The sequence below is a fragment of the Eubalaena glacialis genome, chromosome 3 (genome assembly GCF_028564815.1).
Source record: "Eubalaena glacialis isolate mEubGla1 chromosome 3, mEubGla1.1.hap2.+ XY, whole genome shotgun sequence".
NCBI classification, from domain to species: Eukaryota; Metazoa; Chordata; class Mammalia; order Artiodactyla; family Balaenidae; genus Eubalaena; species Eubalaena glacialis.
The window spans coordinates 31759672-31786742 of NC_083718.1; the positions used below are offsets into that span (position 1 = coordinate 31759672).

Below are 27071 nucleotides of genomic sequence, written 5' to 3' on the forward strand. Positions count from 1 at the left end.
TTCTAAGCCATGTGTGAGAGGCAGTCCTGTCTTAGAAGGCAGCCTGGAGGGGCAAACAGCATTGCAAAGAGAAGCTAAAGGTACAAATCAAGGGCTATGGCATTTGCCAGCCCCAGCAAAAGGGTGCTGCAGGTGAGAGATCCCCACAGGAGATCTCGCAGGGGAGAGGTTCTCCAAAACATCCACAAAAGTACCTGAGAAATACAGTAAACTTTAAACCTCTGCCAAGTCCAGAGAATGGCAACACTAGATCATCACGGTGGTACCAGTAGGGTAAGAATGTCAGCACTCACCTTTCCGCTCTTTCCTTGCTGTACTCCAATCCCAGAAGACAAGAAGCCTTGGTTACAATGCTTTGAGGCAGACACAGAAAAACAAGGTGGAGAAAGAAGGCACGCACACTTATTTCACCCACAGAAGCTGGGGGAAAGGGGAAGCCTTCAAGACCTTAAACCAAGCTTGGAGTTTCGACTATTACTTGGATGCACATTCTTATTAATAAACTGGGACTCTTTGAATTACCCAAGAGTGACAAACAAGACTGTGAAACTTGCCTGAATTTTTATTATTACACCACAAAGTAAACTTTAAAAGATAAAAAGGAGTTGCATTATGACACTATGTGTTACATTTGTATTACTTTAGTTGAAAGTTGGATATTTTTCCAATATTTACTTGGCAATTGTATTTCTAGTCTTTACGAATTATGTTTATGTCCTGTCCATATTTAGATATTAGGATCTCAGTGATTTTCTCACTGACCTCTGTGATACAATTCTGTACCCTTTTGTCGTGAGTATCAGTGTTTGCTCAACAGGCTACTCTACATTTAGAGCTTTATGAAATTAAATGGAAAAAATAATGCCAGATTTTACTTTCTATTCAATTAGACATGTGATCCAGAAACTTCGACTTTTCCATCTAAATTCTAAGTTGTATTTAAGCCAAATTCTATGCCTTTACTACACACCTATTTTAGCCAGAGTAACACTTCAGGGTTTTTCAAACTTTCTTCCACTTAGTGGCAGAGCTTCCTATTAAACTACTTGTTTGTTGACCCTTTAAGTCCTCAAAATTATCTCATTATAGTCTCCCAGAAAACTACTGCAAAGAGATATATTTACATTTTAAATTGAAGTTAAACCCTTGATAATGGGAAACATCTTAAATAGAACTTCAGAAATGGGTTTTTTCATTGGTATTTTCAATAATTTGGCAGTACAGAAAAAAATTCAAGCATTATATTAAAAAGTATTCCTACTTTGTACCAGGACCTAGGTCCATACACAACATCATAGGGCACTTTAAGTGCCTAAATAATTAGAGATCAGTACAAAAAGACTTGAACTGAGCCATAGTTTTGACTATGCCCAAGTACTCCCATTTTTTCAATCGTTGATAAATTGAATTGATTTGAAACTCTTTTTCATCTGCTTGGTCCTCCTTCCTCATCCATATCAGCCCAATGCTGATACTCTCTGCTGATAAAGAATAAAAGTATCATCTGTTCCTGTCAACATGCTGTACTGTGTCTAGACTAGGTTGGTGAGGTTTGGGCCATTCCAGTCATGACCATATTTGGTCTATTTTCAACAGAATTTCAGAGTGTTCCCTACTCTGCTAATACAGCCTTCATCTTTTCTCTTCTTTCTCTTTACCAAAGAGTCTAGTAGAAATTACTTGAATTAATTCAACTTCTCAATAGCTCCTTCTGAAAATATCCTGCACATTCATTTATTCATTAATTCACTCATTCAACAAATACATATGAAACATCTACTCTATAACTGGCACTGCCTGTCCATACCTTCATTTTGTTTCCTAGACAATTAAAGAAAATTGCATTTACCTATAATAAAGGATGCATAAATTCTTAGTGAACATTCATCTTAAAAAAATCACTCTGCTCCTGCTTTATTCGTTAGTTTACCTAATGAGGTTAGAAATATGTTTCCCAAAAGGGGTCTTATTTTGAAAAGAACAAAGTTTAGATGACCACAATCAAAAAAACAAGTAGAGGCTGATGCAGCCTTCTGCATATATATAGAGGAGGGCTGACTGATGGGGCTTGAAATTTGATTAAAGGTGATTCCATAGGAAATCTGAAATTATTTAATTAGGTATTTAAGAAAATTCAATCTTTCTCTCATGAAGAGATACCCTCAGGAATGTTGCACATACATTACAATCTCTTTCACCAACTGCTGAAAACATTTTAGATATTTTGTTAAGATCACAGTGGCCTGTACATTAAGAGTTTCTTCAGGAGAGAGTGTAAATTATATCCAATTAGGAAATTACATCATATCAATTTTGTTTTTCAAGTTTCAATTTTATAAATTTTGAAAATTAATAATTTTAAAAATCAGTAATTTTGTAAATCTACATATGAAAATTACTAATATTAATAGAAAAATAAAATTACCATAGTAGATTATAGAAAGATGTGTTCTAAAATCTATCCTAGGTTTTTAGTGTTTGTAGTAATATTAGCATCATCCCAAGGTTGGTCTCTCCTTTGCCATGACTTTCATACAGAAAATCTTAGAGGGCAGAAATTGAATAAATGGCATCAGTGTTTTCAGTGGCCTCAGATTTTCTGTATAAGTTATTTCCTCACTGATATCAGCTGGATTTCATTATCAAAAACTGAAGGTGGTACAGATTAGTGCAAAAGTTGTATTTATAAGAGATCCGCCAGAGCTAGCCTTACAAAAAGTGGTATTTGACACTCTTTATCCAATGGATTTATTTGGCATCTAGAATTGATAGAGTTTACCTTGAACTTTATGAGACTCAAATACCATATGTTATGGAAAATTACAAAAATATTCTGGAAATGAGACTTTCCAAAGGGCTCTGAATAACTTTTTTGGTTTCGGTTGGTCATATTTTGTTTATTTTAATTTTTATTGTATATTGGAGTACAGTTGATTTACAATATTGTCTTAGTTTCAGGTGTACAGCAAAGTGATTCAGTTATACACATACAAATATCCATTCTTTTTCAGACTCTTTTCCCATATAGGTTATTACAGAATATTGAGTAGAGTTCCCTGGCTATACAGTAGGCCCTTGTTGATTATCTTTTTTTTTTTTTAATACAGTATTGGGGAAGGAGACTTTTACAGCATTGTTTTTTTGTTTTTGTTTTGTTTTGTTTTGTTTTTTATTTATGGCTGTGTTGGGTCTTCGTTTCTGTGTGAGGGCTTTCTCTAGTTGCGGCAAGTGGGGGCCACTCTTCATCACGGTGCGTGGGCCTCTCATTATTGCAGCCTCTCTTGTTGTGGAGCACAGGCTCCAGACGCGCAGGCTCAGTAATTGTGGCTCACGGGCCTAGTTGCTCCACGGCATGTGGGATATTCCCAGACCAGGGCTCGAACCCGTGTCCCCTGCATTGGCAGGCAGATTCTCAACCACTGCACCACCAGGGAAGCCCCTGATTATCTATTTTATATATAGTAGTGTGTATATGTTAATCCCAAACTCCTAATTTATCCCTCCCCACCACCTTTCCCCCTGGTAACCATAAGTTTGTTTTCAAAGTCTGTGAGTCTGTTTCTGTTTTGTAAATAAATTCATTTGTATCATTTTTTTTGATTCCACATATAAGTGGTATCATGTGATATTTGTCTTCCTCTGTATGACTTATTTCACTTAGTATGATAATCTCTGGGTCCATCCATGTTGCTACAAATGGCATTATTTCATTCTTTATTATGGCTGAGTAGTATTCCATTGTATATACGTATAAAATCTTTTTTATCCATTGTGCCTTTGATGGGCATTTAGGTTGCTTGCATGTCTTGACTATTGTAAATAGTGCTGCAGTGAACATTGGGGTGCATGTATCTTTTTGAATTATGGTTTTCTCTAGGTATATGCCCAGAAGTGGGATTGCTGGATCATATGGTAGTTCAATTTTTAGTTTTTTAAGGAACCACCATACTGTTCTCCATAGGGATTGTCCCAATTTACATTCCCACCAACAGTGTAGGAGGGTTCCGTTTTCTTCACACCCTCTCCAGCATTTATTGTTTTTAGACTTTTTGATGATGGCCATTCTGACTGTTGTGAGGTGTTACCTCATTGTAGTTTTGATTTGCATTTCTTTAATAATTAGCTATGTGGAGCATCTTTTCATGTGCTTTTTGGCCATCTGTATGTCTTCTTTGGAGAAATGTCTATTTAGGTCTTCTGCCCATTTTGTTTGTTTGTTTGTTTTTTGTTTGTTTGTTTTATTGGAGTATAGTTGCTTTACACTGCTGTGTCAGTTTCTGCTGTACAGCAAAGCGACTCAGCCATACATATACATATATCCCCTCTTTTTTGGATTTCCTTCCCATTTAGGTCACCACAGAGCACCAAGTAGAGTTCCCTGTGCTACACAGTAGGTTCTCATTAGTCATCTGTTTTATACATAGTAGTGTATATATGTCAATCCTAATCTCTCAATTCATCCCCCCCCTTCACCCTTGGTATCCATATGTTTGTGTCTCTAATTTCCACTTTGCAAGTAAGATCATCTTTACCATTTTTCTTGATTCCACATATATATGTTAATATATGATATTTGTTTTTCTCTTTCTGACTTACTTCACTCTGTATGACAGTCTCTAGGTCCATTTATGTCTCTGCAAATGACACAATTTTGTTCCTTTTTATGGCTGAGTAATATTCCATTGTATATATGTACCACATCTTCTATATCCATTCCTCTGTTGATGGACATTTATGTTGCTTCCATGTCCTGGCTATTGTAAATAGTGCTGCAGTGAATATTGGGGTGCATGTGTCTTTTTGAATTACGATTTTTTCAGGGTATATGCCCATTAGTGGGATTGCTGGGTCATATGGTAGTTCTATTTTTAGTTTTTTAAGGAACCTCCACACTGTTCTACATAATGGCTGTATCAATTTACATTCCCACCAACAGTGCAAGAGGGTTCCCTTTACTCCACACCATCTCCAGCATTTACTGTTTGTAGATTTTTTGATGATGGCTATTCTGAATAGTGGGAGGTGATACCTTGTTATAGTTTTGATTTGCATTTCTCTAATAATTAGCTATGTGGAGCATTTTTTCATGTGTTTTTTGGCCATCTGTATGTCTTCTTTGGAGAAATGTCTATTTAGGTCTTCTGCCCATTTTTTGTTTGGGTTCTTTGTTTTTTTGATATTGAGCTGCATGAGCTGTTTGTATATTTTGGAGATTAACCCATTGTCAGTCACTTCATTTGCAAATATTTTTTCCCATCCTCTGGGTTGTCTTTTTGTTTTGTTTATGGTTTCCTTTGCTGTGCAAAAGCTTGTAAGATTATTAGGTCCCATTTATTTATTTTTGTTTTTATTTTCATTACTCTAAGAGGTGGATCCAAAAAGATATTGCTGCGATTTATGTCAAAAATTGTCCTACCTATTACTTCCTCTAGGAGTTTTATAGTATCCAGTATTCCATTTAGATCTCTAATGGATTGGTCTCTTGGATTCCTTTTATTTCTTTTTCTTCTCTGATTGCTGTGGCTCAGACTTTCAAAACTATGTTGAATAAAAGTGTGGAAATCTTTGTCTTGTTCCTGATCTTAGAGGAAATGCTTTCAGTTTTTCACCGTTGAGTATGATGTTACCTGTCGGTTTGTCATATATGGCCTTTATTATGTTGAGGTACGTTCCCTCTATGCCCACTTTCTTGAGTTTTTATCATAAATGTGTGTTGAATTTTGTCAAAAGATTTTTCTGCATCTATTGAGATGATCATTTGTTTATTTTTGGTTTTATTGACATTACTCTAGGAGATGGCTCGAAAAAGATATTGCTGTGATTTATGTCAAAGAGTTCTACCTATGTTTTCCTCTAATAGTTTTATAGTATTCGGTCTTACATTTAGGTCTTTAATCCATTTTGAGTTTGTTTTTTGTATGGTGTTAAAGAAATTTCTAATTTCTTTTTTTACATGTAGCCGTCTAGTTTTCCCAGCACCACTTATTGGAGAGACTGTCTTTTTTCCATTGTATTTCTTGCCTCCTTTGTCATAGATTGATTGACCATAGGTGCATGGGTTTATTTCTGGGCTTGCTATCGTGTTTCATTGATCTATATTTCTGTTTTTGTGCCAGTACCATACTGTTTTGATTGCTGTAGCTTTGCAGTATAGTCAGAAGTCAGGGAGCCTGATTCCTCCAGCTCCGTTTTTCTTTCTCAAGATTGCTTTGGCTATGCAGGGTCTTTTGTGTTGCCATACAAATTTTAAGATTTTTTTGCTCTAGTTCTGTGGGAAATGCCATTGGTAATTTGACAGGGATTGGTTGAATCTGTAGATTGCCTTGTGTAGTACAGTCATTTTGACAATAATGATTCTTCTAATTCAAGAACATGGTATATCTTTACATCTGTTTGTGTCATCTTCAATTTCTTTCATCAGCATCTTATAGTTTGGGGAGTACAGGTATTTTGTCTTCTTAGGTAGGTTTATTCCTAGGTATTTTATTATTTTTCATGCAATGGTAAATATGATTGTTTCTTTAATTTCTCTTTCTGATCTTTTGTTGTTGTTGTATAAAAGTGGAACATAGTTCTGTGTATTAATTTTGTATCCTGCAACTTTACTGAATTCATTGATTACCTCTAGCAGTTTTCTAGTAGCATCTTTAGGATTTTCTATGTATAGTATCATGTCACCTGCAAACAGTGACAATTTTCCTTATTCTTTTCCAACTTGGATTCCTTTCTTTTCTTTTTCTTCTCTGATTGCCATGGCTAGGACTTCCAAAACTATGTTGAATAAAAGTGGTGAGAGTGGAAATCCTTGTCTTGTTCCTGATCTTAGAGGAAATGCTTTCAGCTTTTCACCATTGAGTATGATGTTACCTGTAGGTTTGTCATATATGGCCTTTATTATGTTGAGGTATGTTCCCTCTATGCCCACTTTCTGGAGAGTTTTTATCATAAATGGGTGTTGAATTTTGTCAAAAGCTTTTTTTGCATCTATTAAGATGATCATATGGTTTTTGTTCTTCAAATTGTTAATGTGCTGTATCACACTGATTGATTTGTGGATATTGAAAAATCCTTGCACACCTGAAATAAATCCCATTTGATCATGGTTTATGATCCTTATAAAGTATTGTTGGATTCAGATGGCTAGTATTTTGTTGAGGATTTTTGTGTATATGTTCATCAGTGATATTGGCCTGTAGTTTTCTTTTTTTGTGATATCTTTGTCTGGTGTTGGTATCAGGGTGATGGTGGGCTCATAGAATGAGTTTGGGTGTTTTCCTTCCTCTGCAATTTTTTGGAATAGTTTCAGAAGGATAGATGTTAACCCTTCTCTAAATGTTTGATAGAATTTGCCTGTGAAGCCATTTGTTCCTGGCCTTTTGTTTGTTGTGATTCACAGTTTCAATTTCAGTGCTTGTGATTGGTCTATTCATATTTTCCATTTCTTCCTGGTTCAGTCTTGGGAGATTGTACTTTCTACAAAATTGTCCTTTTCTTCTAGGTTGTCCATTTTATTGGTGTATAGTTGCTTGTAGTAGTCTCTTATGGTCCTTTGTATTTCTGTGGTGTCTGTTGTAACTTCTCCTTTTTCATTTCTAATGTTATTGATTTCAGTCTTCTCCCTTTTTTTCTTGATGAGTCTGGCTAAAGGTTTATCAATTTTGTTTATCTTTTCAAAGAACCATCTTTTAGTTTCATAGATGTTTTCTATTGTTTTCTTAGTCTGTATTTCATTTATTTCTGCTCTCATCTTTATGTTTTCTTTCTTCTACTAACCTTGGGTTTTGTTTGTTCTTCATTCTCTAGTTGATTTAGGTGTAGGTTTAGGTTGCTTATTTAAGATTTCCCTTGTTTCCTGAGGTAAGATTGTATTGCTATAAACTTCCCTTTTAGAACTGCTTTTGCTGCACCCCATAGGTTTTGGATCATCATGTTTTCCTTGTCATTTGTCTCTAGGTATTTTTTAATTTTCTCTTTGATTTCTTCAGTGATCCATTGATTGTTTAGTGACATATTATTTCACCTCCACGTGTTTGTGTTTTTTTCTTGTGGTTGATTTCTAATGTCATAGCAATGTGGTCAGAAAAGATGTTTGATATGATTTTAATTTTCTTAAATTTATAGAGGCTTGCTTTATGGTCCAGCATGTGTTCCATCTTAGAGAATGTTCCATGTGTACTTGAGAATAATGTGTATTCTTCTGCTTTTGGATGGAATGTTCTGTAAATATCAATTAAGGCCATCTAGTCTAATGTGTCATTTAAGGCCTTATTGTGTTTCCTTATTGATTTTCTGTCTGAGTGTTCTCTCCATTGATGTAAGTGAGGTGTTAAAGTCCCCCACTATTATTCTGTTACTGTTGATTTTTCCTTTAATACTGTTAGCATTTGCCTTATATATTGAGATCCTCCTATGTTGGGTGAACATATATTTGCAATTGTTTTGTCATCTTCTTGGATTCATCCCTTGATCATTGTGTAGTGTCCTTCTTTGCCTCTTGTAACAGTCTTTATTTTTACGTCTATTTTGTCTCATATGAGTATTGTTACTCCAGCTTTTTTTTTTTTAATTTCATTTGCATGTAATATCTTTTTCCATCCCCTCACTTTCAGTCTGTATGTGTCCCTAGATCTGAAGTGGGTCACTTTTACACAGCACATATACAGGTCTTGTTTTTGTATCCATTCAGCCAGTCTATGCCTTTCTTTGTAGCATTTAATCCATTTACATTTAAGGTAATTATCGATATGTATGTTCTTATTGGCATTTTATTAATTGTTTTTGATTTCTTTTGGTAGGTCTCTTTTCTTCCCTTCCTATTTTGTTCTCTTCTCTTGTGATTCGATGAGTATCTTTAGTGTTGTGTTTTATTATGGTTTTTCTTTTCTGTGTGTGTATCTATTGTAGATTTTTGTGTGAGGTTCCCATGTGGTTTTTATTTAGCTATATATATATTCATATATATATATATATATACACATATACACATATATATGTGTGTATATGTGTGTATATATAAATGATTTTTTCAAGTTGCTGGTCTCTTCAAATGCATTTCCAACATCCTGGATTTGTGCTCTCCTCATGATTGCTGGTTTTAATATCATATTTGCTTGTGGATGATTTCCAACCTTTACTGTATGTTTGCCTTTACTGGTGAACTTTCCCATTCGTAATTTTGTTTGTTTCTTTCTTTCTAGTTGTCGCCTCTTCTTTTCTGCCTAGAGAAATTCCTTTAGCATTTGTTGTAAAGCTGGTTTGGTGGTGCTGAATTCTCTTAGCTTTTGCTTGTCAGTAAAGCTTTTCATTTCTCCTCAAGTCTGAACGAGAGCCTTGCTGGGTAGAGTATTCTTAGTTATAGTTTTTTTCCTTTCATCATTTAAATATATCATGTCACTCCCTTCTGGCCTGCAGAGTTTCTGCTGAAAAATCAGCTGATAGTCTTATTGGGATTCCCTTGCATGTTATTTGTTGCTTTTCCCTTGTTGCTTTTAGTATTTTCTCTTTGCCTTTATTTTTGTTAGTTTGGTTAATATGTGTCTCTGCATATTCCTCCTTGGTTTTATCCTGTATGGGACTCTCTGTGCTTCCTGGGCTTGAGTGAGTGTTTCCTTTTCCATGTTAAGGAAGTTTTCTCCTATTATCTCTTCAAATATTTTCCCTGGTCCTTTCTTCTCTCTCTTCTCCTTCTGAGACCCCTATAATGCAAATGTTGGTACATTTAATGTTGTCCCAGAGCTCTCTGTGACTCTCTTCATTCATTTTCATTCCTTGTCTTTATTCTGTTCCATGGCAGTGATTTCTACCAGTCTGTCTTCCAGCTCACTTGTCTGTTCTTATGCCTCATTTATTCTGCTAATTATTCCTTCTAGTATATTTTTCATTTCAGTTATTTTATTGTTCATCTCTGTTTTTTGTTCTTTGAATTATCTACCTCTTTGTTAAACATTTCTTTTATCTTCTTGGTCTGTGCCTTCATTCTTTTTCTGAGATCTTGGATCATCTTTATGATCATTACTCCAAATTCTTTTTCAGGTAGATTGCCTATCTCCACTTCACCTAGTTGTTCTTTTGGGGTTTTATCTTGTTCCTTCATCTGGAACATATTTCTCTGCCATCTCATTTTTTCTAACTTTCTGTTTGTGGCCTCTATTCTGCAGGCTGCAGGATCGTACTTCCTCTTGCTCCTGATGTCTGCCCCCTGTTGGTTAGGTTCGTCCAGGGACTTGTGCAGGCTTCCTGGTAGGAGAGACTGGTGTCTGCCCACTGGTGGGGGGAGCTGGGTGTTGTCCCTCTGGTGGGCAGTGCCATGTCAACAGGTGTGTTAAGTGGCGACTGTGAGCTCAGGACGACTTTTGGCAGCCTGTCTGCTGATGGGTGGGGCTGTGTTCTCACCTTGTTGGTTGTTTGGCTTGAGGCATCCCAGTACTGGAGTCTGCAGGCTGTTGGGTGGGGTCGGGTTTCAGTGCCAAAATGGCAGCCTCCTGGAGAGCTCACACTGATACATATTCCCTGGCCCTCCACTACCAGTGTCCTTGCCCTCACCATGTGCCACAGCCCACCCCTGCCTCCCCAGGAGACCCTCTAAGACTCGCAGGTAGATCTGGCCCAGGCTCCTGTGGAGTCACTGCTTTCTCCTGGATGCCAGTGCACATGAAACCTTGTGTGCACCCTTCAAGAGTGGTATGTCTGTTTCCCCCAGTCCTGTGGAGCTCCTGCACTCAAGTCCCCTAGCCTTCAAAGCCCAATTCTCTGGTGGTTCCTCCTCCCGATGCCAGACCCTCAGACTGGGGAGCCTGACATCTGGCTCAGAAGTCTCACTACTGTGGGAGAACTTCTGAGATATAATTGTTTTCCAGTTTGTGGGTTGCCCACCTGGTGGGTATGAGATTTGATTACATTGTGAAAATGCCCCTTTCTCATTGTGGCTTCCTCTTTGTCTTTGGATGTAGAATATCTTCTTTGATAGGTTACAGTCTTTTTTGTCAGTGGTTGTTCTAGAGATAGTTGTGATTTTGGTATTTTGTGAGAGAGCTCCAGTCCTTCTACTTCAACATCTTGTCTCCTCCCTTCTGAATGTCTTGATATTAACATGAGAGTCACTAATATTCCTGAAATCACTGAAGAAATTTGACTGCTCGATGGCAATACTGCTGTCAACGTCCTCTTTCTGTCTGTCATTTATCCTGTAAATCTTCTGCCCAGATGGACTTTGCCTGGTAATGGAGAAGACAGAGTCCTCAAGGAAAACGGAATTAAAAGGTTATTGGATTATAGTTAAGTCAGATGTTGTACTCTCCTCTCTCCTAGTGACAAAATGACTGATTGATGATTGATCCTTGTGGAATGCAGCAAAGAAGATGCTAAGGAGCCTTCAGTTTACATTAATAAATTATTTTAGTTGACAGTAGACTACAGAAAGAATTGAATGTGCAAATAGCGATTCCCTCTTCATGCAATTCTTTTTTTAAAAATCGTGTTATTTGTATATCCAGATTTTAACATTCATTTGATATTTTATTTAAAAGGCTTTATTTTTTCCCCTTATATTTTGAGGAAGCTAAAATTGTGACAACTATTTAATGAAATAAAGGAAATGGTTACCAAGTTTCTAAACATATCTATTTTCTTATAACACCTTTTTATATTACCACTATGTTTGAATTTCAGTAATCATGTTACAGATTATTTATTTTGTCCAAAAAAAGACAAAAAGAGAAAATTACAACTTGGGGAAGAATGACAAAGACCAACATGTCTTGGTTTATAATGCTCTATTTTTATTTTTAGTGTCTCAATGTAAATAAGCAGGTGAGAAATGATTGATTTTTTTCCCTTACAGCGGTTTACCTCTGCAAAAGAACAATGCAAAACAAAGCAAGGCTGGAGCTAGCCGACTATGAAGCTGTAAGTACCAAGGACTTCCTGACAAAGAAAAGTATAAAATGAGCAAGAATAAGGCCTACGGTCATTTCTGGGCACTCTTAACTTTCTACATTCATGGATCTTAGGGATCAGATTTCCAGGGAAGGGCAGCATAATGATTTAACATATCCCTTACTTGCTTACTTCCTCTCATCATTCACACTGAGGATGGTGAAATTCTAAATACACAAACTCAGAGAAGAAGGAGGAAGCATATCTTATTTGCTAAAATTGACTTAAATGTAAAAACTTATATATATATGTATATATACTACATATAATGAAGATATCCAAACTTAGAGAATTATAGAACATTTACACTGGGAAAATGGTTTTTGCAAAACCTTTATGTTGGTCACCATCAGCAGAGTAAATTAATCTCATGTAATTCATTCATATGGTTGCTATGTTCTGATTTACTAAACTTGAAGCACTGTCTACAAGTGGGTAGTAGGGGGCTGAGGGTTTACATTTTTCTCAGGAACTGGGTAGACTGATTGAATCAGTAGTAGAGAGTATTGCTTTCCTGTTCCTCAGTAAAATGAGCACAGGAAAATCCAATGGATTAGTCTTGAGCACTTTTTTATATAAGGTAAGTTTAGTATTTTTGATTTTTAGTTATATTCTCCAATATTAATATTCGTAATAGGTTCTCCTGTGTCCTCTTTGACTGTTAATATGAGTATTAGCTGCATTCAGTGAGCATGACTTATCATTCCAAGTACACTTACTCCTTTAGAAATTCTGATTTGTTTTTTTGGTAAGTACATATGGTAGATAAACTAGAAGGGAGTAGTAAAGCTGAGCACCAGAATGTCTTCACCGTGGTATATTTTTCAGGAGAGCTTGGCCAGGCTGCAGAGGGCATTTGCTCGGAAATGGGAGTTCATTTTTATGCAAGCAGAAGCACAAGCAAAGTGAGTCCTTGTGAGTCTTTTGGAAGATTTGTCCAAGTTGTGGCCTTTTGTCCAGAGAGGCACTACAATTAACACTACTTATTATTCATTGTTATGATATTAACAGAGTGGACAAGAAGAGAGACAAGATTGAAAGAAAGATCCTTGATAGTCAGGAGAGAGCATTCTGGGACGTACACAGACCCGTGGTAAGCAAGCGCACCAACGTTGTCTGAATTCATAATCTCAGCCTTTGGAAAGTAAAGAAAGAATGCGAAATGCAGTAACTCTATCACTTGTCCCAAAGTCTTGGTGAATTATTTAAGAAAAGATTGCCACTTTTGTGTGAGATGACTAGAGTTCAATAGTATATTTTTTTAAACTATGCATTTTTCTAATGTGACATTACTTGCTTGCTCATTCTTTGCTTTTGAGGTGCTTGATACTTTCATACACTTGAAAGAAAGAAGACTGCAACAAACAGTTTTGCATGGCTTATGATCTACATTTTTCTGGATTGATAGTAAAAGTATTAGTCAAAATGTTGTTCCTCCACTAATTTTTCTTTTTTAAAATTTACTAATAACCTGCTTTGAATGTCAACTTTCATGGAAACATTTTAGATGGCTCAGTTTCAGATCAGCTCATACTTCTAATGATGTAACTGGTCATTGAATCTACATACAATAACTTAGCTGGTTTTCTTATATAGTAATGTTAAACCATGTGAGTCAGAGTAACAAATAACAAATGTCCTTGATTAATACCAGAAAACTTTGTGTAAGGAATTAAACAATGGTTATGAGCATTCATAAGAAAGCATGTCTACTCTCATGTAGCATATTTTGATGCTAGGTCTTTGTTTTCTATATATTTCTTTAAACACAGACCTAGAGAATAATATTTACATACTATTATTAAATAACAGGATCACAGCATGAGACAAATCAAGATTCTTTGAGAATATCTTAAAATTTTCCTCTCAACTACCTTTAGAAACAGACCAAAATAGGTCTATTTTCCAAAGGTTTGTATATGTATCTGTATCTATACCTATATACATATAGTTACAGATATATATTGATATATATTTAAATTTTAGATAGTAATGCAGTTGTTAAATTTCATATGGAATTGTTTTCTTTTGAATTCAAAAAAAATTAGAATTGAGATTTAACTGTCTTTCCTACTCAAAATTCAGCTTGAGTTTTATTGCTCATGGTGTAAAGAATTGTGAGGCCACATGCATAAGTATTGCAAGGATATGAAGTAGTATTTTTCCTTGCTTGTTTGTTTTAAGCCATCTCTAGAAACTGGTTAGTACATTATGTTCACATGTTTCTCCACTTTATGCCCCTGGACATCTGGTGGCCCATCTCTAGCCTAGTTTAACTTTGATGGCCTATATCCTCCTGGCAACCCAAGAGGACTCACTCCATGCCGGCTCCCCTACACTGCCCACATCTATTCTACAGCAAAAACTCATGTTCTCCCAGCATGTCGATTGATCTCACCTCAACACACTCCCCTGCTCCATCCCCCAAGAATTACTCAGCCAGTCCCTTGCCTTCTTTGTGCCCTGTTGGAAGCAGAACCTGTTCACAGTTGTTTTTTGCTCTTACCAGTGTAAGTCAGGCTCCAGTCCTCTGTGTCTCCACAGAGCAAGGAGCACATATGGGTGCTCTCCAAGGGGTCCCCTGCTGTACCCCGCATTAGGCTTTCAATTAGAAAGTCATCCCAAGGAGCACCTGGAGGCAGAAACCACCCTGAAGCCATTAGTTCCATGTCCCTTATTCAATTTGTGGATGCTTATAGGGGCTTTATATCACTTAAAATGAACATGTTATGCAATACTTGGTTATTGTTTATTTTCTAGAGGGAAAAAAATAGAGCTTTTGGTTATCTGTATGCCTCTGAGAATGGAATGCACCTAATCCAACCCTACCTTCATCTATTTATTTTTTACATTACAACTCTGTATCCCATTTAAAAAGAAAAAAAAATTTTTGCAGTGATCCCAGGTGCATGTGAAGTGATGACACTTGTCTGGAGGCCATGTCAGACACACAGGTCCTGTCTCGTATCTGGTTTTTAGAGTTCTGGGTCCTTAGTGAGAGTTAATTCAGAGATGATGCTGGCAGGGACATTAGCAGCAAGACGCTCCTATAAGAGCTTATAATGGCTATTTCTGCAGCAAAATGCGTAAGCTATATCTCTATTCATTGGCTGTAGTGTTAACTAAACAATGATAAGAAGAGCTTTCTAAGATAACCATACCTCCAAAAAGTGTCCTTATTTTTATTTTGGTTTTGAAAAAGTCTTATTACAAAAATATGAACACACTACTAAAAGTTTTTAAAGCATAGAAATTAATATTCTCATTAGAATAAAAATCTCTACTCAGATTTCATAGATTCATAACACAATTTATATTTTCCTGGACTGCTTTAGCTTTATTACTATATAAAGTATCTTTGTTTTCAAAAAACAGAAATGAAGTTATCCTATCAGTACTATTTGTTGAATTTTTTTCATTTTATTTCTTCTTGCATAATCCTACTGTTAAACCTTTCCAAAAAATGTAGCAGAGAGCAATTAATCCTTATAAAGCTTTTACTAATTCAAGTAAAGGTGGTGTGCTACATTGCATTTTGTTTGGTTTGCTTTGATTTGATCTGGCTTGATGCTGCCATTTATTTAATGAAAATAGGTTGGAAACCATTAGCCAGAAGTGTAGTAGGGAAGGGGAAATCTCAAAAGGAAGCTCAGAATCTTTAAAGTATACTTAAATTTAATGTAAAATATTATGTTACATGAACTTAGAGATGTAGAAAATATATGCAATGTGATTTAGTTTTTTTTTAAATGATGTCACTTAACACAGTATACTCATTTTATTGCATTTAATACCTTTATGAAATAAATTTAGCTTCTTCAAGCATGTCCATGTTTACTCCAGAAAAAAAAATTAAGGTCATAACACTGAAAAGGACTCTTCAGTTATCAAGGACCCCAGACAGAATTGCCACACACTAACTACTCAAGATGACAGTAGGGGAAATACACCAAATTGTAGCAAATGTCAAAGATAATTTGGGATTTGGGTTGACTTGTGTATTTAGTGTTTTGATACTTTTATGAAGCCTCTTCAAGGGCTAATGGATTCTTAGTCTATATTAATTGAATTTGAGCAACTAGTTAAATTGAAGTAAAAATTCTGTTTGTCACAGTGCTGAAGGGTTCCATTGATACTAACTTCCTAGTACTTGTTTTAATATTATCAGATCATAGTCTTTTGAAGAGCAGAGAGTTTGTCTGAAATTTTATATACATTTCCTGTAAATCTTTTTTTTTACTTTGAATAAATTAGTTTGGAGCAGTCTGGTGAAGTGTGTGTGTGTGTGTGTGTGTGTTGTGTGTGTGTATGCACGCACACAAAAATACATTAAAATTTAGAGTTTAAAAGTGTCTGAAGAAGAGGTTATAGATTTGCATAAGAAGTTTAAGGAGTTCCATAAGATTCAAAGTTTTTATAACCTATTGAGTTATATCAGAGTGATTCTGAGGCCCAATAATAGAAAAGAGCAATGAGATTCTTAAAATACAATCATCATGGAGCAAAAAAAGGAAGTCCAGTGGACTGGCCTTTCAAAATAGAATGGTGCTGATGCTCTGGGTCCAAGGGGTGAAGAGCAACCAAACTTGTTCCACACAGCCCTACTATGGAGCGAGTTTATATCCTTTGCACAGACTTTGTTTTTATTTTGTTTGTCTGTTACATTTTTTTAGCTTTATTGAGGTGTAATTGACAAACTAAATTGTAAGATATTTAAATTGTACAATATGGTGATTTTTTATACTTATTCATTGTGAAAGGATTCCCACCATCGAGTTAACACCGACTGAGAGTTGATCTAAAGACATGTAGTGTAGGGAATTTAGGCCAATTTAATTCTGGGCACATTCAGATGTGTGCACTGCAAGGTGGAGTTGGCAATATAGAATGAATCACCTTTCCTCTCACCTTGGAAATCCACAGTGACCTGGTGGGAGCACTGAGACAGTACTTCGAGACAGTACTGTGGGGGTACATTATTTATACCACAAACTATAAAGCACAAGACCACAATTATAAATATTCTTGCAGATACACTATGACAGGCACCACCTTGACACATTTTTGTTGGGGGTTGGAGGGGACCTGGTATTTGGTCAAGGTACAGGTCTTTTTAAAATTTTTATTGAAGTATAACATACACACTAGAAATGCAAACCCAAATCACAATGAAATAGCACCTCACACCGGTTAGAATGGCTGTTCTAAAAAGAGAAGAAATAACAAGTGTTGGTGAGGATGTGAAGCAAAAGTAATTCTTGTGCACTGGGAGTTCTTGGTGGGAATGTAAATTGGCACAACCACTATGGAAACAGTATGGAGGTTTCTCAAAAAATTAAAAATAGGGCTTCCCTGGTGGCACAGTGGTTGAGAATCTGCCTGCCAATGCAGGGCACACGGGTTCGAGCCCTGGTCTGGGAAGATCCCACATACCGTAGAGCAACTGGGCCCGTGAGCCACAACTACTGAGCCTGCGCGTCTGGAGCCTGTGCTCCGCAACAAGAGAGGCCGCGATAGTGAGAGGCCCGCGACTGCGATGAAGAGTGGCCCCCACTTGCCACAACTAGAGAAAGCCCTCGCACAGAAATGAAGACCCAACACAGCCATAAATAAATTAATTAATTAATTTAAAAAAAAATTTTTTTTAATTAAAAATAGAATTCCGGGCTTCCCTGGTGGCGCAGTGGTTAAGAATCTGCCTGCCAATGCAGGAGACATGGGTTCGAGCCCTAGTCTGGGAAGATCCCACATGCCGCAGAGCGGCTAGGCCCGTGAGCCACAACTACTGAGCCTGCGCGTCTGGAGCCTGTGCTCCGCAATGGGAGAGGCCGCGACAGTGAGAGGCCCGCGCACCGCGATGAAGAGTGGCCCTCGCTCACCGGAACTGGAGAAAGCCCTCACACAGAAACGAAGACCCAACACAGCCAAAAATAAATAAATAAATAAATAAATATTTTTTAAAAAAAAATTAAAAATAGAATTCCACTTCTGGGTATTTATCCAAAGTAAATAAAAACACGAACTTCAAAAGATATATTCACCCTCATGTTCAAAGCAGCATTATTTACAATAGCCAAGACATAGATGTGACCTAAGTGTCTATTGATGGATGAGTGAATCTAAAAAATGTGGGACACAGGCATACCTCAGTGATATTGTAGGTTCAGTTCCCAACCACCGCAATAAACAAGTCCTACAAAGTTTTGGTTTACCAGTGTATATAAAAGTTGTGTTTACATGATACTGTAGTCTATTAAGTGTTCAGTAGCATTACATCTAAAAAACAATGCCTTAATTTTAAAATACTTTGTTGCTAAAAAATGCTAACCATCATCAGAACCTTCAGCAAGTCATAGTAATAACATCAAAGATCACAGATCACCATAACAAATATAATAATAATGAAAAAGTTTGAAATATTGTGAGAATTACCAAACTGTGACTCAGAGACACAGAGGGAGCAAATGCTACTGGAAAAATGGTGCTGACAGACTTACTTGGGTTGCCACAAATCCCTTCAATTTGTAAAATGATGCAATATCTGCAAAGCACAATAAAGAGAAGTGCGATAAAATGAGGTGTGCCTGTATGTATGTACGTATGTATGTGTTTGTGTATATATTTGTACATACATATACACATATATAATGGAATATTATTCAGCTATAAAAAGAATGAAATCTTGCCATTTGTGACAATGTAGGTGGAACTTGAGGACATTATGCTAAGTGAAATAAGTTAGACAGAGGATGACACATACCATATGAGGTCACTTATATGTAGAATCTGAAAAACTAACTCATAGATACAGAAACAAACAAACTCATACAAACCAATTTGTACAGATTTGCCAGAGCCAGGGGGTTGGGAGGGTGGGAGAAATGGTGTGAAGGGGGTGAAAAGGTACAGACTTCCAGTTATAAAAGAAGTAAGTCCTGGGGATGTAATGTACAGCATGTTGACTATGGTTAATAATACCAAAGTGTATGTTGGAAAGTTGCTAAGACAGTCGATTTAAAAAATATGCATCACAAGGAAAAAATGTATAACTGTGTGGTGATGGATGTTATCTAGATTTATTGTGGTGATCATTTTACAATATATACAAATATTGAATCATTATATTGTACACCTGAAATGAATATAATGTTATATGTCAATTATATCTCAATAATAATTTTTTTTAATTTTTAAATTTTATTTTGGGTCTTTGTTGCTGTGCACGGGCTTTTTCTCTCTAGTTGTGGCGAGCGGGGGCTACTCTTCATTGTGGTGCACGGGCTTCTCATTGCAGTGGCTTCTCTTGTTGCGGAGCACAGGCTCTAGGCACGCAGGCTTCAGTAGTTGCAGCACACGGGCTTCAGTAGTTGTGGCACATGGGCTTAGTTACTCAGCGGCATATGGGATCTTCACGGACCAGGGATCAAACCCGTGTCCCCTTCATTGGCAGGTGGATTCTTAACCACTGCACCACCAGGGAAGTCCTGCTCAACAATAATTTTTTAAAGTATAACATACATACAGAAAACTACACAAAGCATAAGTGCACAATGAATTTTCATGAAATGAACACAACCAAGTGACCAGGATCCCAGAGCCCTACTAGTGACCGTTCCAGTCACTATTCCCTAGGTCAATGGTAACTTCTCATACCATAGATAAATTTGCCTACTTTTAATCTTTATGTAAATGGAATTATTAATATCACTCTTTTTATATTCAACATCTTCTTTTGAGATTCTTTCATATTATTGCATGTAGTTGTAGTTTGTTTATTCTCATTACTGTATTGGTATTCTATTATGTGAGAGGAGAGGATTTCATTATATACTGATGTTAAATTAACTTCCACAGTGTTACTACTCCATTATTTTATCCATAATTTTGATATTCAATTTATTATTTTCACTAACTTGTTATGTTCATGATTCAACTTAAGTTACTCCAGACTTTTGTTTATCACACAAAACCATCAACTCAATCTCTTTAATTTAGGTTCAAAAGCAATGCAGACCTAAAAATAAAATAGAAAAACAAGGTGAATGATAGTGTATCATATGGTATTATATATAATAAAAGAGTAATCTTTTGTTATATATAGAACTCATACATCAATGAGAAAATGTCAAAGAAGTAAAAAATGTAATGGAAAACATTTATATTTTTACCTATTAAGTTTGCAAAGAATTTTTAAAAGGTAATATCATAACCATATATTTGCATACAATCTTACCATCTTAGGTCCAAAGGCCCATTTTAATTCTTTGTTTGTTGGGAGAGGCATAAGTAAGTAGATAGGTAGGTAGCTGGATAGATAGGTAGATAGATAGATGATAGATAGGTAGATAGATAGATGATAGGTAGATAGATAGATAGATAGATAGATAGATATAGATAGATAGATGATAGACAGAAAGATAGAGGGACAGGCAGACATGTGTAGAAAAAAGACTGAAAAGATATATACACAAGTATCAACAATAGTTATTTATGAATGTTGAAATTCTGTTGATTTTCTTCCTTTTGCTAATCTGTTTTAAAATTAAAATTTAATGAATGTTTAGACATACAGCAAGAAAAATCAATAATAGTTTTAAAAAGTGAATCAGGACTTCCAGTCCAGCATATAAAGAACTTGGAAGTTGTCACTCCTATTCTCACAATAAGAAAAAATGCTGAATAAACTGAAAATCAACAATTTTTTTTAGATTCATCTCAGAATGAGGTCACTGGGCAAAATAATGTTAGTCCCCAAAACTGGAGAGACAGACAGGCAAATACAACTTACCAGAACAGAAGCCCAAAAGCAGAAACCTCTGAGGAACCAATGCTGGGGTAAGAAATCCTAAACTGTAATCGACAAATTGCTGGAAGTTCAGAGTGGACAGACTTGAACTCAGTCTTAAGGGGACACCACACATTTTTGTGAGTTTTACCTCCAGGAGCTCTACCAGATTCTCACAATGAAGTTTGAAGAAAAATCCCTTGGTACATCTCTCAGGGGAAGGGGAAGAGAAGCTATTTTGAAATACACTCAGGATTTTCTCTTCTTCATAACAAGACCTGCCTGTAAGAGAAACTGATCAGGGTTGTACCAGAGCCTAGCCAACATGAGGGAAGGGAAATACCCAACTTCAACCCTGGTCTTACCAAAATGAGGGGAAAAAATTCTGAGAGGAATTTGTAAAGGTCACAGCCCTGGGGCACAGGCTCACTAAAAGATTGAGACCTAATCACAGGACTATAGGATGCTTCCCCTCCCCCTACACCTTACCACAACATTAACAGAGCCTAAATAACAACAGGGAATTACAAAGGAAAGAACTGCACATCTCAGGCCTTATTTAAGAAGCCTCAGGGAAACCTGAAGACAACTGGGGAGACAAAAACAAGGAAACCAGAAGAAAGTTTAGCCTCTGATACAGCAAAAGAAAACAATAAATACAGCCTACCCCTATCCAGATATACATAAAACCACACAAAAAAACACCTATTTATCTCAGTTTCTTTTACCCAGTATGTTATGTCTGACTTTCAATAAAAAATTTCACATACAGTAAAAGAAAAAAAAAAAAAAAAAACAGCTCAGAGACACATTAAGCATCAGAATCAGACTCAAATATGGCAGAAATGTTGAAATTATCAAACCAAGGACTTGAAACAAGTAAGTATGATGAATGTGCTAATGGAGGAAGTGAACAGCATAAAAGAATAAAGAATAGATGTACAATATAAGCAGAAGCACAGAAACTCTAAGAATCAAAAGGAAATGTTAGAATAAAAAAATACTGTAACATAAATGAAGAATGCCTTTGATGTGCTCATCAATAGACTGGACATGGCCAAGCAGATGATCAGTGAGCTTGAAGAAATGTCAATAGAAATTTCCAAAACTCAAGTGCAAAGAGGAAAAAAAGAGTGAAAAAGACAGAATATCCAAGAGCTGTGAAATAATTACTAAAGGTGTAACATACATGTAATAGGAATACCAGAAAGAGAAAGGAAGAGAAGAAATATCTGAAGCAGTGATGACCAATAGTTTCCAAAAATCAATACCAAACTGAGAACCGGAAGCTCAGAGAATACCAACCAGAGTAAATATCAAAAAATCTAAACCTAAGCATATCACATTCAAACTGCAGAAAATGAAGACAAAGTGAAAGTCTTGAAAGAAGCCAGAGGAGCAAGATTAACAACTGCATCAGACTTCTCTTTAGAAATCATGCAAGCAAGAGAGAAGAGTGAAATATTTTGTGTTGAAAGAAAAAAAAAAACACCTTAGAATTCTATATCCAGCAAAATTATCCTCTGTAAGTGCAGGAGAAATGAAGACTTTCTCAGACAAACAAAAAATAAGGGAATTTGTCATCAGGAGACTTATCTTGCAAGAAATGCGGAAAGAATGTCTTCAGAAAGAAAGAAATGACATAGGTCAGAAACTCAGATCTATTTTTTATTCTTAATTAAAAATAGTTCAAATAATAATAGCAGCAGTGTATTCTGTGATTATAGATTAAGGGTAAGTGGAATGAATGACAGCAGTGTTATAAGGTACAGAAGGGAGAAGGAATTGGGAATAATCTATTATAAGGTACTTGAATGGAGTAGTATTGTGTGATTTGAAAGAGTAGTTGGATTAGATGTAAATGTATATTGCAAACCCAAGGGCAACCACTAAGAAAAGTTTAAAATGAAGTACAATTGATATGTTAAGAGAGGAGGAAAAAAAATGGAATTGTAAAAATTCTCAATTGAAAACATAGAGGGCAGAAAAATAAAGAAAAGAAAAAGAAACTGAGTAATGGTGACAAATATCAATAGAAAACAATAAAAAATATGGTAGATATTAATCCAGCTATAAAAACTATCACTTTAAACAGCAGTGGCCTAAATATACCAATTAAAAGGCAGAGATTGTCAGAGTGAATAAAAAAGACCTAATTATATATTAAGAAACTCACCTTAAATATAAAGACAGAGGTACAGACTAAAAGTAAAGTAAAGCAATGGAGAAAGTAAAGGGATGCTAACACTAGTCAAAAGATAGGTGGAGTAGCTATATTAATTTCAGATGAAGCCAGCTCCAGAGCAAGGAAAATTATCAGAGATGTGGAGCATTACATAATGTGGAGCATTATGTAATGATAAAGAAATCAATTATTCATGAAGACATAATGTGTCAAATTATGACTTAATGTATGTGCACAACAGAGCATCAAAATATGAGACAAAAACTGATAAGAACTGCAAGGAGACATAGATGAATACACCATTATAGTTGTAGTCTTCAACACACCTCTGTCAGCAGTTGACCAATCTAGCAGGCAGAAAATCAGTAAGGACATAATTGAACTGAAGAGCACCATCAATCAACTGGATTTAATTGGTATCATAAAATACTTCATCCAATAACAGTGGAATACACCTTCTCCTCAAATTCCCATGGAACACACTAAGAGAGACCACATTCTGGGCCACAAAACACACCTTACTAAATTTAAAAGATTTTTAATAGAAATTATATGAAGTATTCCCAGACCACAGTGGAATTAAACTAGATATCAATAACAGAAACATAGATGGAAAACCACAAAATACTTAGAGTTAAGCAACACACTTCTAAATAACGTATGGGTCAAAAAGATGTTTTAAGAATAATTTTAAAATATTTCAAACTAAATAAAAATACATGTTATCCAAATTTGTGGATGCAGTGAAAGCTGTGCTTGGAAATTTATACATATATGCATTGATGCATATGTTACAAAAATCTAAAATCAATAATCTAAACTTTTACGTTAGAAAACTAGATAAACAAGGGCAAATTAAATCCAATTAAGCAGAAGAAAAGAAATAAGAATTAGAGCAGAAATTAATGAAATTGAAAACAGAAAACTGATAGAGAAATACAATCTGATAGAGAGCTGGTTGTTGGAAAAAATCAGTAAAGTTGATGAGCCTCTAGTCAGAGAGCAGACACAAATTACTAATATCAGAAATAAAAGAGGGACCATTACTACTGATCCCATGGACATTAAAATAAGAAAGGAATATTGTAAACAACTCTATGCCCACAAATATGAAAACATACAAGAAATGGACAAACTTTTTGAAAGGCACAATCTACCAAAACTCACCAAGAAAACAGTTAATATAAATATGCCTACATGTATAAATGAATAGGCCTGTATCTATTATTAAAGACAACAGTCTATTCAACTAAAGAAATTGAATCTATAAGAAATAACCTTCCAAGATAGAAAGCAACAGCCCAGATTAGTTCACTGATGAATTCTAGCAACATTTACAGGAGAAATTATACCAATTCTTTACAATTTTTCCTGAAAATAGCAGAGGGGCTACTTCCTAACTCAAGCTACGAATCCAGCATTACCTTAATACTCAAACCTAACAAAGTCATTGCAAGAAAGGCAAACAATTTCTCTCATGAACATAGGTGCAAAAATTTTCAATGAAGTATGAGTATATCACATCCAACAATGTATAAAAAGAAGTATATGCCACAACCAAGTGGGATTTATTCCAGGTATACAAGGCTAGTTCAACATTCCATAGGCAACAGGCTAAAAATCATATGCTCATATCAATTTGACAAAATTCAACACCCATTCAAAGATAAAAATTTTCAGCAAACTAGGAATAGAGGGGAACTTCCTCAACTTGATAAAGCACATCTACCAAAACCCTACAGCTAACATCATACTTAATGGTGAAATACTAGATGATTTCCCTCTGAGTTCAGGAACAAGGCAAGATATTCCCTCTCACCACTCCTATTCAACATCTTACTGAAGATCCTAGCTAATATAATGACAAGAAAAGGAAACTGAACATACATAGATTGGGAAGGAAGAAATAAAACTGTCTTTGTTCACAGATGACATGATGGTCTATGTAGAAAATCCCAAGGAATCAACAACCACAGCAACAAAACTCCTAGAATTAATAAGTAATAATAATAAAGTTGCAGGATATAAGGTTAATACACAAAAGTCAACTGATTTCTTATATATTAGCAATGAACAATTGGAATTTGAATTTAAAAACACAATACCATTTCATTAGCGTTTAACAAAATGTTAAATGCTGTTAGATATAGATATAAGTCTAACAAAATATGCACAAGATTTATATGGGGAAAAATACTGAAAGAATTTCAATATTTGCTGTAAGAAATTTAAAAAATCAAAATAAATGGAGGGATATTCCATGAATGGAGATAGGAAGACTTAATATTGTCAAGATGTTAGTTCTTCAATATTAGATCTATAGATTTAACACAATCCAAATCAAAATCCCAGCAAATTATTTTGTGGATATTGACAAACTAATTCTAAAGTTTATGGAAAGGACAAATGACACAGAATAACACAATACTGAAAGAGAGCAACAAAGTCAGAGGACTAATACTATCTGACTTCAAGACTTACTATAAAAGCTACTGTAATCAAAACAGTATAGTACTGTTAAGAAAATAGGCAAATACATCAGTTGAATAGAATAGAGAGCCCAGAAATAGACCCACACAAATATAGTCAACTTATATTTGACAAAGGAGCAAAACAACTCAGTGGAGAAAGGATAGTCTTCCCAACAAATAGTGCTGGAACAACTGAAGATTCACATTCAAAAAAAGAGGAAGAAAATGAACCTAGACACAGACCTTACACCTTTTTAAAAAATTACCTCAAAATGGATCATTCACCTAAATGTAAAATGTTAAACTAAAAATTCTTAGAAAATAACATAGGAGAAAATCTAGATGACCTTTGGTTTGGTGATATGTTTTTAGATTCAACACCAAAGGCATGAAATAAAAAAGTGATGTCAGTTTATTAAAATTAAAACTTTTGGCTCTGTGAAAGACACTGTTAAGAAAATGAGAAGACAAACCACAGACTGGGAGCATAATATCAAAACAAATAACTGAAAATGGACTAGTATCCAGAATACACATAGAATTCTTAAAGCTCAACAGTGAGAAACAACCAATTAAGAATGGACAGAAGATCTGAATAGACACCTCACCAAAGAAGATATACAGATGACAAATAAGTATATGAAAAGATGTTCAACATCATATATCATTAGGACATTTCAAAGTAAAACAATGAAGATACCACAACCCGCCTATTAGAATGGTCAAAATCCAACAGACAAACACCACCAAATGCTGGTGAGAATGTGGAGCAACAGGAACTCTCATTCATTGCTGGTGGGAATGCAAAATGGTATAGCCACTTTGGAAGACAGTTTAGCAGTTTCCTACAAAACTAAACATACTCTTACCATGTGATACAGCATTCATACTCCATGGTATTTACCCAAATGAGTTGAAAACTATTGTCTATACACAAACCTGCACATTAATGCTTATAGAAGCTTCATTCATAATTGTCAAGACTTAGAAGCAACCAAGATGTTCTTCAATAGGAAACTGTGCTACATTTATACAGTTAAATATTTTTCAGCAATAAAAAGAAATGAGCTATCAAGCCACAAAAAGACATGGAGGAACCTTAAATTCATAGTGCAAAGCTAAAGAAGCCAATCTGAAAAGGCTATACAATTCCAACTCTGTGACATTCTAGAAAAGGCAAAATTATAGAGACAGGAAAAATATCAGTGGTTTTTAGATTTTGAGAGAGAGGCAAGGTAGAGCATAGGACATTTTAGGGGCAGTGAAACTATTCTATAGGATACTGTAAAGGTAGATACATATCATTATACATATGTCAAAGCTCATAGAATTTACAACACAAAAAGTGAACCCTAATGTTAACTATGTACTTTAGTTAATAATAATGTATCAATACTGGCTCATCAATTATAACAAATGTGCTACACTGATGTAAGATGTTACTAATAGGGGAAACTAGAGGTGGGGCAATTCTCTGTACTTTCTGTCCAATTTTTCTGTAAACCTAAAACTGCTCAAAGAAGTCTATTTTTTTAAAAAGCTTAGATTTTTTAAAAAGTGAAACAGCATATCACAGGAGGAGTAATGAACCCAACAAAATCTCTGACCACAAGGACACACCAGTGTCATATGGTATCAGCAGATAAAAATAAATTTTATTTGCATAATATCAACCAGGTCCATCCTTGCAGAAAAT

At 35.4% G+C, this 27071-nt stretch overlaps 1 protein-coding gene across 7 annotated transcripts in view; it reads left to right on the top strand.

Moving 5' to 3' along the window:
* The window catches only part of RGS7 (regulator of G protein signaling 7), a 590220-nt gene that overhangs the window by 483135 nt on the left and 80014 nt on the right, over positions 1-27071 (top strand). For all 7 annotated transcript variants that reach the window (XM_061185423.1, XM_061185427.1, XM_061185426.1 and 4 more), the window contains 3 exons: positions 11840-11904; positions 12763-12839; positions 12946-13027. In XM_061185423.1, the coding sequence (XP_061041406.1) occupies positions 11840-11904; positions 12763-12839; positions 12946-13027 (224 nt within the window). The remainder of the gene's footprint in view (positions 1-11839; positions 11905-12762; positions 12840-12945; positions 13028-27071) is intronic.